This window comes from Leucoraja erinacea, chromosome 4 (assembly GCF_028641065.1).
Source record: "Leucoraja erinacea ecotype New England chromosome 4, Leri_hhj_1, whole genome shotgun sequence".
NCBI lineage: Eukaryota > Metazoa > Chordata > Chondrichthyes > Rajiformes > Rajidae > Leucoraja > Leucoraja erinaceus.
Genome location: NC_073380.1, coordinates 1,339,540 through 1,352,915, shown reverse-complemented (window position 1 = coordinate 1,352,915; position 13,376 = coordinate 1,339,540). Strand labels below are relative to the sequence as shown.

The 13,376-nt window shown below is 41.7% G+C and overlaps 1 protein-coding gene across 1 annotated transcript in view; it reads left to right on the top strand.

Annotated features, from left to right (window-relative positions):
- The window catches only part of itprid1 (ITPR interacting domain containing 1), a 107,882-nt gene that overhangs the window by 40,904 nt on the left and 53,602 nt on the right, over positions 1-13,376 (top strand). Inside the window, exons 4-8 of the mRNA XM_055633499.1 lie at positions 637-690; positions 2,761-2,812; positions 6,690-6,770; positions 10,927-11,129; positions 11,258-11,703. Coding sequence (XP_055489474.1) covers positions 637-690; positions 2,761-2,812; positions 6,690-6,770; positions 10,927-11,129; positions 11,258-11,703 — 836 coding nt within the window. The remainder of the gene's footprint in view (positions 1-636; positions 691-2,760; positions 2,813-6,689; positions 6,771-10,926; positions 11,130-11,257; positions 11,704-13,376) is intronic.

Genomic DNA, 13,376 nt, shown 5'->3' with positions numbered 1-13,376 from the left:
TTAGCCATGTGCATGTACAGTTAATATTACAATTGAGAGCTCCCTTCAATGTTAACCTTTGTTTTCAATTTTTAATATAAGTAGCAGTTTCCAAATATATGACATTGTCCCAGCAACCTATCTATCTTGCAAAGTGATTTTCTTTGTTTCCTAATGTTCTGTTCTGCTTCTGATGCCAGAGTTGCAATTTGAAGAGCAGTTGCCTCTGTAAGGGGTAGAGAAAAGTTTCAATGTCCAGTTGTTTTGATCAGGGCAGTGTATCTCCTGAGTGAGGTTAGCTCAGATAAGCAATAATTGTAATCTGAGAGAAAAAGTGTAAAATGTAAACACAAGACTAAAAATCAATCTTTAGCCTGGGTTTTCATTCGCCATCCTCCTTGATGAAATTATTGTTGAATAATTAATTTAACTTGGAGTGATCTGCATCCAAGATATATATTTTTTAATGGGAAATATTTCAAGCTGCACAGGGGGACTCAGTCATCAGAGATCGAGCAGATGCTGAGATGCAACTTCCTGCCAGAAGCATTAGTTTATTAGTTGATCACAAGAGCATGTATTATTCTCCGTTTGCATTATTTAATCTAAACCACTGCTGCTTCTGACAATGATAAACTCTCATGTTTGGCCCATCAGGAATCAGTCAGAGGATGAGCAGTACAGAAGATGACTTAATGTTGGGTGTCGAAGGTAAGTGTTGCAGGTTTATCCTCCCATCCCCTGTCTTTCCCCTTCCACCTTCACTCTAACTCTGCCCCATCTACCTCTTGAGTGATTTGAATACAATAAAGGTGGGAAATAACATGAGGAATTGATTTGCTATGCAGACCATCCCCAAGTTACAAAGTGCCCAACTGATTTGTGTGGCATAGTTAGATACCACTCCCTCTTCTCCCCTCTCCCATCAGGTTGTAAGTGCAGAAGTTTGAAAATGCATACTTCCAGATTCTGAGACAGTTTCTTCCCAGCAAACAGTTCATGTACTGAACTGTTCCATGTACTTTACAAAGTGGGAAACTCTGACCAAACAAGGTTACTCATGCAGAGCTTCTCAAGCAGAATCGTAAATGTTATGATACGATACGATAGAAAATTATTTATCCCAGGAGGGAAATTAATTTGCCGACAGTCATAACAAACACAATATACTTGAAAAATGAAAATATAGTGACAAGGTAAGGCTTTGGAGATGTGCAAAGATTGAGGGGGGGGGGGGGGGGATTAGTCTCGGACTACCCCACAACAGAAGGAGGAAGAGTTGTAAAGTTTGATAGCCACAGGGAAGAAGGATCTCCTATGGTGTTCTGTCTTGCATCTTGGTGGAACCAGTCTGTTGCTGAAGGTACTCCTCAGGTTGACCAGTGTGTCATGGAGGGGGTAAGCTGTATTGTCCAGGATGCTCTGCAGTTTGAGGAGCATCCTCTCCTCCAATACCACCTCCCAATAATCCAACTCCGCCCCCAGGACGGAGCCAGCCTTCCCGATGAGTTTGTTGATCCTATTGGCATCTGCAGCCTTCGCCCTGCTGCCCCAGCACACAACAGCAAAGGAGATGGCACTGGCTACCACCGACTGGTAGAACATCTGCAGCATCTTACTGCAGACGTTGAAGGAGCAGAGCCTTCTCAAAAAATACAGCCGGCTCTGTCCCTTCTTGTACAGGGCCTCAGCATTCCTGGACCAGTCTAGTTTACTGTCCAGGTACACTCCCAGGTATTTGTACTCCCTGGTAACCTGTGCATCTGCACCATTGATAGAGACAGGGGTGTTCCTCTCCTCCTAAGGTCCACCACCAACTCCTTAGTCTTGTCAGTGTTGAGCCGCAGGTGATTCAGCCCACACCACTCAACAAAGTTGTTGCCTACACCTCTGCATTCAACTTCCCTCCCCTCACTGATGCAGCCCACAATCGCAGAACACTTCTGCAGGTGGCAGGAGGCTGAGTTATATCTGAAGTCTGAGGTGTAGATGGTAAACAGGAAGGGAGAGAGGACCGTCCCCTGTGGGGCCCCTGTGTTGCTCACCACCATGTCCGAGACACAGTTCTGTAGCCTGACATATTGTCATCCAGTCAGGTAGTAGGTGATCCAGGACACCAATGGAGCATCCTCCCGCTTCTTCGACAGTTTGCTCCCCTGCAGCGCAGGCCGGATTGTGTTAAAACCGCTGGAGAAGTAAAAAAACATGACTCTCACAATGCTGGTGAGCGTAGGAATGATGGAGCAGGTGGATGATGGCGTCCTCAACCCCCATCTTTGCTTAGCAAGCGAGCTGCAGGGTGTGCAGGTAGGGTTTAACCAGGGATCGCAGGTGAGTGAGCACCAGCCTCTCCAGGGAAGTCAGCGCCACCGGTCTGTAGTCTTGGGAGGAGCTGGGGCGCGTCCTCTTTGGTGCAGGAACCAGGCTGGATGTTTTCCACATCACAGGCACCCTCTCCAGGCTCCAAGATATGCCGTAGCATTCCACACAACCGGCTGGCACATGCCTTGAGTACACTAGGGGTGACACCATCGGGACCCGTACCTTTGCCTGGGCGGAGTCTGCTCAGCTCCATCCTCACCTGCTTAGCCTTAATGGTCAGGCTCGGCAAAGAATGGGCAGAGGAAGTGGACCAAGGGGATTGAGGGGGAGAGACTGTCGGGGAGCAGGGGGGAGGGTACACAGTACTCGCAATGTATTTCAGTACATTCATGTCAGACAATTTGATGAAATCTAATTTTCAGTTTAATATATTGATCAATGTTTCTTTCTATCCTTCAGCCACAATATACACAAGTGCACTACAAAACATGACCTTCAAAGAATATGTGAGGTTAGTTCCATGCTTTGTGACTAAATTTATAATAAGAACAAAATGTGAACACACTCTGGCACACTGTATTGGAGATATAATGAGGGATCTTGGTTATGGAGCGGTTAATCACAATTTCAGCCCAATTATAATTTTTAATTCTGAAATCTACTAACAGAGGATAGACACAAAAAGCTGAAGTAACACAGCGTCTCTGGAGAAAGGAACAGGTGACATTTCGGGTCGAGACCCTTCTTCAGACTGCAATCAGGGGAAAGGGAAATGAGAGTAATAGACAACGATGTCGAGAGAATAGAGACAAATGAGTGAAAAATATGCAAAAAAGTACAGATAATAAATGAAACGGGTCATTGTTAGCTGTGTGTTAGGTGAGAATGAATTGCAGACAATGAGACTCAACAAGACGACTTTGAAGCTGATATGACTTGGTTGGGGGAGGGATTTGAGAGAGAGGGGGGGTGCAAAGGTTACTTGAAGTTAGAGAAATCAATATTCATACCACTGGTCATTTCAGAACATGTGTTTAAAAGCCAATTTCTAATGGATTGTAGAAATGATTGGAGAGAGTGTCAATTTGAAATTCTCTATTGCCCAATTGTATGGTGGCTTTGGAAGGGGTTGTGTGGTATTTGAGAGTAATGGAGGCAAATTGGAAAACAAAGAGGCACAAGAGACTGCAGCTGTCTATGTGCAGCAAAAAAACAAAGTGCTGGACAAACTCAGCAGGCCAGGCAGCATCTGTGGAGGGAAATGGTCAGATGACCTTTCAGATTGAGGCCTTTCATTTGGACAAAAAGAAAATAACATGCAAGAAGTTTCAATTGACGGAATCTGGAGCAGAATAATGAAGATGAAGGGTCTCAAACCGAAAAGCCGATTGTCCATTTCCTTTGACGTTTGCTGCCTGAGCTGTTGAGTTACTTCTGCAACTTATTTTCTGCTCCAAATTGAAAGCAATACTGACAATAAGTAGATTTGCAATCAGGAGAAAGTCCATGTGTACAGAGTATCAAAACATTGACAAACGTGCTGAGGCCAAGATTGCAATACATTTTCTACATTTGTTCGGACTAAAATCAGTGTACAATATAAAATGTGGTGATATCATGGATTATACACAGCACAATATTGGTTCAAGCAATGTGAGGCTGCCAGCAATGAACATGGACATCATTTCATTAGATTACTGAGGGTTCTGGATAATTGATGCATAAATGGAACATCACTCCATGTAACCATTCAGAAAATTATTTGGCATGTAGCTTTTACAAACCGTATCCTTCAATGAGTTATGTTTTATCTCCTAACATGGTTTGATTTTTTTAATGAAAATGATTATGAAAAACATTTTACATGTACAAAATCAGTATTGGCTTGACATCCAGCTGGATGGGCCTGCCTTTGCCAGGTTTCATTCATCAGTAAGGGTATGGAGTACAGGAGTTGGAACCTTATGTTGCAAATATACAAGACCTTGATGTGCATATTTGGAGTATTGAGTGCAGTTATCGTTACCCCGCTACAGGTAGGATCTCATCAAACTGGAAAGGGTGAAGGAAATATTCACTGGGATGTTACTAGAACTCTAGGGCTTGAGTTATAAGGAGAGATTCGATAGCTGGGGCTTACCTCCCTGGAGCATAGAAGGCTGAAGAATAATCATATAGAGAGTTACAAAATCATGAGAGGCATACAAACTCGTGCAAAAAGAGGCATAGATGTGATGAATGATCATAACCTTCCTGCCAGGATAAATGAGTACAGAACAATATGGCATGGGTTTACGGTGAGGGAGAAAGACATTAAGAGGATCTGAGGAGCTATTTCCTTCTTGCAGAGGGTAGTGTGTGTATATGAAACAAGCAGTCAGAGGAAACTGTCAAGGTGGATACAGCATTTAAAATACATTGTAGTGTTTAAAAGACATTAGGACAGATTCACGAGTGGAAATGTTTTAGAAGGATATGGGGCATGGGCAGACAGATAGAACAAGCTCAGACAGATATCTTGACATGGACACATTGGGCTGAAGAGCCAATTTCCATGCTGCATAACTTGTATAACTTAATGAATCTATGATTAAGTTCTTTACTCACCTTGATTGCCACATCATCTCCATAATGATGGCTCCTTCTTGGAATGCTGCTGATGCTGTTGTTATGGAGATACACATTTAAGGAGTATCTCAGCAGCTAAATTCTGGGCAAAATATTTCCTATATCCTTAATGATCTTTGATAAATCTCTGACCTGACTGTCGTCAGTTCTGAAGCTGGCCAGACAGACATGAAACTGGCCATTTAATGTCAGCATAGTTTTCCTTTCAACAGCATGGAAAGCAACACTGGCCCAATGCATCCCTTGGTCCAATGCATCCCTTGGTCCACTATTTCACAATGGTCCTGGTTTTGTGTTTTAAGCTTGAATTTACATTGGCTTTGGCAGAAAATGTTGAATTAATCGTACTCATTTGATCAGTGATTGTTCGATGTTTGGAGGCTTGTGTTTTCAACCAGAGAAGCTTACTCTTGAAATTTATATTGGGTAAAATTGAAACAGGATCATGTCATGCCAAAAACCCTCACTAGTGTTCCAAATATACAGCAAATTCATAAGAATGAAAGCAAATAATACAGTCCAAAAGACAGCAAAACCTTCTTGTTGATTGCATCCAATTCCCATTATGCCCCAACTCTAGGGACACCTTTTGGGGCATCAAACAGTTCTCATTTCCTGCGGCTTTACATCATCTGGCTAAAGGGATCAGGGAGTATGGAGAGAAGGCAGGTACAGAATACTGAGTTGGATGATCAGCCATGATCATATTGAATGGTGGTGCAGGGCCGAATGGCCTACTCGTGCACCTAATTTCGTTGTTCTATGTTTCTATCTCAGCAACTTTAATTGTAATTATTTTCACATTGCTCCCAATCCTGAGCAATAATGTCCCCCTCATAAACATCAGGGCATTGTAAGAAAAGATCCATGTGTATTTGAGCTTGCCAAAATATGCATGGTATGCTATCCAGTTTATAGATTACTGTACTTGTCTTGGAGAAGACAAGGTTTCAAAGGAAATGGGCCAAAGCAGGCAATATAGATGGGTCATCGTGATCGGCATGGGCAAGTTAGGCTGAAGGGCCTGTTTCCAGGCTGTATGACTGTGATCATGACATCCAAGGAAATTTTGTTTTGTGAGGAAAGATTGACAGATTTACCCGACATTCATTGAAGTTCAGAATAATGGGAGGCATTCCCAGCTGGATTGGATAGATATAGAGCAGACGTTAATCACGCTGGGAAATCGAGAACGGAGGGTTAATACTCTCAGATGAGGAGAAAATAATTCTCAGAATGTGAAGAATGTTGGGAAATCTTATCCTCAGAGCTGTTTGCTCCACAATTAAGTGTATTCAAGAGTGTGATAGCTTGATAGCTACAAGAGAATATGGGCTTATGGGAATTGGGCAGAAAGGTGAAGCTGAACATCAAATCGGCCATCATCTTACTGAATAACAGAACAAATTCTAGGGACCAAGTGGCATATACCTGTTCAAAGAGGAATTTGATATAAAGGTGGGGAGAAAGTTTCCTTCGGCAGAAGGGTCTATATTTTCCAAATTGGATCAAAAAAGACAGATTATATAAATATGAGATGAATAAATTCAATGGATATTGCAGTCAAATATTAATTATCAAAATAGAATTTGATACATCCTTAAAAAGGGAAAATAAATCATTGGTATGGACAACGTTGTCTGCTCTTTCAAAGGGACGCAAGCTTGATGGATGGAATGTTCTTTTTTTGTACTCTCTGATTCTCTTAAGCTTTTTAAAAAAATAAAAATAAAAATAAACTATTTTGTATAAAACAATAGAACCTTCCACTCTGAAAAACATGCGCTGGGAAGAATGAACAGTACAGCTTCAGCAACTTCCGTGAGCATTGGGCCCCAGAGGTGAGTTATTCCGACCCGGCTCGGTGCATGCATAATACTAATTTGGTGAATTTTAAGTCATACTGACAATAAATTGTTATGTTGCTGTATTTAATGTGCCTGTAAAACGAAAGCAAGTTAAATTCATTGTTCCTGCCCAAGAGCATATGACAATTAATCACTCTTGACTCATGATAGACAATAGACAATAGGTGCAAGAGTAGGCCATTTGGCCCTTCGAGCTAGCACTGCCATTCAATGTGATCATGGCTGATCATCCCCAATCCACTATTTTTAAGAGCTCTATCTAGCTCTCTCTTGAATGATTGGCATGTGTGTATTTTAAATGACAGGGAGTCCTATCCTAATCTCAAAATGTAATATTTCACTTTAATATGATGGGGACTAGGTTGGGCACCAAAAAATAAATCTTTGATTTTGATAAGTTTTGTAAGTTTACAAATGGGTGGTGAGGGGTGTGCTCTCAGGTCTGAAACCAACCTGATTTATTGTTTATTGAGTGGCAATAACTTTAGAAACATAGAAACAGAGAAAATAGGTGCAGGAGAAGGCCATTCGGCCCATCGAGCCAGTATTCAATATGGTCATGGCTGATCATCCAAAATCAGTACCCTGTTCCTGCTTTTTTCCCCCATATCCCTTGATTCTGTAGCCCTTGGAGCTAAATCTAACTCTCTTGAAAACATCCAGTGAATTGGCCTCCACTGCCTTCTGTGGCAGAGAATTCCACAGATTCACAACTGGGTGAAAAGGTTTTTCCTCATCTCCGTCCTAAATGGCCTACCCCTTATTCTTAGGTAGACAAAAATGCTGAAGAAACTCAGCGGGTGAGGCAGCACCTATGGAGTGAAGGAATAGGTGACGTTTCGGGTCAAAACCCTTCTTCAGTCTGAAGAAGGGTCTCGACCCTGAAACGTCACCGCGGCCTTCTCATCCACTTCACTCTCACCCTCTACTCCCACCCATGCAAACCTTTCTTGTTATTCCCCCTACCCCTCTCACCTAGCTATGTTCTTCGGAGATGATGACTGTGAGTTACTCCTTTTGAGCACTTTGTCTTTTCTTGGCTAAAGTAATGGTCAGCGAGCTACATCTCATCTAGCTATGTTCTTCAGAGATGATGACTGTGAGTTACCCCTGCACTTTGTCTTTTCTTGGCTAAAGTAATGGTCAGCGAACTACATCCTGGCAGTCGGAGGGCATACAGAGAACCTTAGCAGCCTACATCTTGCCTACCTTTGGTATGGGGGAGAAGGGCTTTGCAGAGTTCACCCTTCTCTTGAAACATTTTTAATAGTTTACATTCAGCTATATTAAAGCATAATTATCACAATATCTAATGAAAGAAAGTTATTAATTTTTGAAAATATATCAAATAGAAAAATAGAAACATAGAAAATAGGTGAAGGAGTAGGCCATTCGGCCCTTCGAGCCTGTACCGCCAATCAATATGATCATGGCTGATCATCTAACTCGGTATCCTGTTAGATGATCAGCCATGATCATCTTGAATGGCTCGAGCCTGTACCTGCCTTCTCTCCATACCCCTTGATCCCTTTAGCCACAAGGGCCACATCTAACTCCCTCTTAAATATAACGATATAATAACCATATAACAATTACAGCACGGAAACAGGCCATCGGCCTGCACTCATACCATAACCCTCCATTTCCTTCTCATCCATATGTCTATCCAATTTATTTTTAAATGATACCAACGAACCTGCCTCCACCACTTCCACTGGAAGTTCATTCCACACCGCTACCACTCTCTGAGTAAAGAAGTTCCCCCTCATGTTACCCCTAAACTTCTGTCCGTTAATTTGTGAAGTCATGTCTTCTTGTTTGAATCTTCCCTATTCTCAAAGGGAAAAGCTGATCCACATCTCAGTCCTAAAATATTTCCCCCTTATCCTTAAACTGTGACCCCTTGTTCTGGACTTCCCCAACATCGGGAACAATCTTCCTGCATCTAGCCTGTCCAACCCCTTAAGAATTTTGTAAGTTTTTATAAGATCCCCCCTCAATCTTCTAAATTCTAACGAGTACAAGCCGAGTCTATCCAGTCTTTCTTTATATGAAAGTCCTGACATCCCAGGAATCAGTCTGGTGAACCTTCTCTGTACCCCCTCTATAGCAAGAAGTCTTTCCTCAGATTAGGAGACCAAAACTGTACGCAATACTCCAGGTGTGGTCTCACCAAGACCCTGTACAACTGCAGCAGAACCTCCCTGTTCCTATACTCAAATCCTTTTGCTATGAATACTAACATACCATTCACTTTCTTCACTGCCTGCTGCACCTGCATGCCTACTTTTAATGACTGGTGTACCATGACACCCAGGTCTTGATGCACCTCCGCTTTTCCTAATCGGCCACCATTCAGATAACAGTCTACTTTCCTGTTTTTGCCACCAAAAGTGGATAACCTCACATTTATCCACCTTACACTGCATCTGCCATGCATTTTCCCACTCACTCAGCCTATCCAAGTCACCTTGCAGCCTCCTAGCATCCTCCTCACAGCTAACACTGCCCCCCAGCTTCGTGTCATCCGCAAATTGGAGATGTTGCATTCAATTCCCTCATCCAGATCATTAATATATATTGTAAATAGCTGGGGTCCCAGCACTGAGCCTTGCAGTACCCCACTAGTCGCTGCCTGCTATTGAGAAAAGGACCCGTTTACTCCTACTCTTTGCTTCCTGTATGCCAGCCAGTTCTCTATCCCCATCAATACTGAACCCCCAATGACGTGTGCTTTAAGTTTGTATACTAATCTCTTATGTGAGACCTTGTCGAAAGCCTTCTGAAAGTCCAGATATAGCATATCCACTGGTTCTCCCTTATCCACTCTACTAGTTACATCCTCGAAAAATTCTATAAGATTCGTCAGACATGATTTACCTTTCAAAAATCCATGCTTACTTTGTCCAATGATTTTGCCACTTTCCAAATGTGTTGCTAAACCATCTTTAATAACTGACTCGCAGTTTCCCCACTACTGATGTTAGACTAACTGGTCTGTAATTCCCCATTTTCTCTCTCCCTCCCTTTTTAAAAAATGATGTTACATTAGCTACCCTCCAATCCTCAGGAACTACTCCAGAATCTAAATAGTTTTGAAAAATTATCACTAATGCATCCACTATTTCTGGGGCTACTTCCTTAAGTACTCTGGGATGCAGTCTATCTGGCCCTGGGGATTTATCGACCTTTAATCCATTCAATTTACCTAACATCACTTCCCGGCTAACCTGGATTTCACTCAGTTCCTCCATCTCATTTGACCTCCGGTCCCCTGCTATTTTCGGCAGATTATTTAGGTCTTCCTTAGTGAAGTCAGAACCAAAGTAGTTATTCAATTGGTCTGCTATGTCCTTGTTCCCCTTGATCAATTCACCTGTTTCTGACTGCAAGGGACCTACATTTGTTTTAACTAATCTTTATTTCTTCACATATCTATAAAAACATTTGCAGTCGATTTTTATGTTCCCTGCCAGTTTTCTTTCATAATCTATTTTCTCTTTCCTAATTAAGCCCTTTGTCCTCCTCGGCTGGACTGAATTCCAGTCCTCTGGTAGGCTGCTTTTTCTGGCTAATTTGTATGCTTTGTATACTATCCCTGATTCCCCTTGTTATCCACGGATGCACTACCTTCCCTGATTTATTCTTTTGCCAAACTGGGATGAACAATTGTTGTAGTTCAATTGTTGTAGTTCAATAAGAAATAATAAATCAATAAGAAATAATAAAACATAATAAATTAAAATGGGTTGAAAGAAAATAATTTTCCCTTAACCTCCAGGCTGTGCATGCCTCTTCAATATATGGGAATGCCATTCCTTCGGCTCCGACTGGTATTGGATCACAAAGCAGATTCCTCAGCACAATGTCATGCTTGCGTCCCAGCCTAGGTTCTGGGTTTGTTTTTTTTAATAGTCCTACACCTTTGTGTTAATACAAGTTACAATTTACTTTTTTCAATTAACAACTTAAGATAGGAACTTGTGTTTTCTGGATAAGTAGTCCGCTTAATTATTAATCCAGTATGGTACCTGTTACTGTCCAACATCTTAAAATATCGAAATGAACCTTTCTTGAATTCAGACCATTAAAAGGATACCTGTAACATCCTAATTTGCCTAATTTGCAGTGTTTTTGAATTTCTGGATGTCTGGCACAGTGATCCCGAGGAAATTCTTCTTGACCTTGGTTTTGGCAAAGAGGAACCTGAAATCTTAACCAAAATACCAGGCCGATACATCAACGGCTCCTCTGTTGCAACTGGAATAAATATAAGAGTCTTTCTGGATGCTCTGAAGCTACGAATGGAAATGGAAAACCTTGATTTATACAGTAAGGTCCACATACACAGGCTTGATAAAACCCACACCCTAAATGGTTTCTTTTTTCCCCATGCCCTTTATGTTATTTCCACTAACTTGAAGTAATAGAAGTGACTGATGTATGTTTCTTGTTCACAGAAAAAGCCACCCAGAATTCATCACCTGAGCTCAGTGTTGTGGAGATGCGCATCTTGGATGTCACAAAGGAACGCAGAGCACTGCTGAGAAAAATGTCACAAAGTAAACTGAAAAACATTAAGGATTCTCAAACACTTGAAGAAAGCAGAGAAAGTAAAGAGAATACAATGAAATCTTTGAAAAGGGACAGAAAAAATTATTTCCTCTACGCGCGTCGATTTACTACCGAAGATGACAGCATCTTATCACCATTAACAGTAGGACAGAGTGGAGAGCAGAAAAAGGCACCCGATTTGCTTCTTGATTTAAAGATGTCTCAAGATAATCCCCTGCTGGAAACATCTGCCAAAGATAAAGACGGCGATATGCAGTTTCTAATTCCCCAAGCAAAGAAGCTGAAGTGCATCATGAATGATCAGTTACCAGATTCCTTTGAAATGGAAGAGGTAAATATAGTCAGGAAAAGGAAATTCATGCAATTGTAATTCAATGTGACACAGATGTGGATGGGTTCCAATATTGGGCAGCTGGGAGGTGGCGGTTTAAAGAATGGAATATACAGATAGCTGGTAGTTATTGAAAGATTGAGGGAGTGTGTGAATGATTAAAATAACAGGATTTTACTGGATGTTGGTCCCAATCCTGAATTGTGTTGGAAAGATCTATTTATCCAAGAAGTGCCCTGCAATGGTTTCTTCTAGCACAACGTGATACAGGGTCCCCTAAATGCTCCATTCAAAAGAATCTATGATATGCAGTGGACCTCTGCAAAAGTCCTGGAAGCATGCAAGAACTTGCTTCCTGAAGTGTCATATCACATTTCTGGTGATGTATATTGACTTAGAAATAATTATCATATTCAACTCCAAAAAGAACCACATTTCAATTGCATTACAATGGAAATAAAGGGTGGTTGTCCGCTCAAATTACAGTGAACATTTGCAATAACGTACCCGTTTCTAATGGATTTCAGTTAGAGTGGATCAAATCTGTTGTATCCAAATTTGTCGCTTCACAGGATGACCATTAGGCGGAAGGAGTGGTTTCTTGGTTTAGTTTTAGAGATACAGGATCTATACATTGATATGTGGAAAGGAACTGCAGATGCTGGTTTGCAACGAAGATAAACAGAAAATGCTGGAGTAACTCAGCGGGACAGGCAGCATCTCTGGAGAGAAGGAATGGGTGACATTTTGGGTCAAGACCCTTCTTCAGACTGAGAGTTAGGGGAAAGGGAAATGAGAGATATAGACAACGATAGAGAGATATTGATCAAAGAAATGAAAGATATGCAAAGAAGTTACGAAGATCGAGGAAACAGTCCATTGTTGGCTGGGGACTAGCTGAAAACGAGTTATAGACAATGCAACTCACCAGGATGCCAGTGAAACTAGTACAATGAATAAGGTGGCGGAGGGACAGAGAGAGAGGGGATGCAAGGGTCACTTGAAGTTTGAAAACTCATTATTCACCAAGCAAAATATGAGGTGCTGTTTCTCTAATTTGCATCGGGGTCACATTGACAGTGGAAGAGGCCCAGGAGAATAAGGTCAGTATGGGAATGGGAGGGGGTGATAAAGTGTTTAGCAACCGGGAGATCGTGTAGGTGTAGGTGGATTGAACAAAGGTGTTCAGCTAAACGATTGCCCAGTCTACGTTTGGACTCTCCGATGTAAAAGAGTCCACACCTGGAACAACGGATACAGTAGATGAGGTTGGAGGAGGTGCAAATGAACCTCTGCCTAACCTGAAAGGACAGTTGGGGTCTCTGGATAGAGTCGAGGGAGGAGGTAATCTTCTTAGGGTCAGCAAATGTTGAGGGGAGATATAATTTTGAGTGAAATTAAGGGGTTTCAACAGAGGAAAAAGAAACAATCTAATTTTCTTAGTACAGTAGATAGGTCTAAGGCCAGATGGTTTACATCTAAAATAATTTGTGGAAGGATTAAAATAGGATAAAAATTGGTGGGAATATTTAGATCACTACCTGAAAGGCTAGTCGATGCAGAAGCCCTTATAACATTTAAAAAATTACTTGAATGTAGACTTGGAGAACTGGAAGTTCATATTTTTTTGACGAGCACAGACACATTGGGTTGATTAGCCTCCCCTGTTTGGT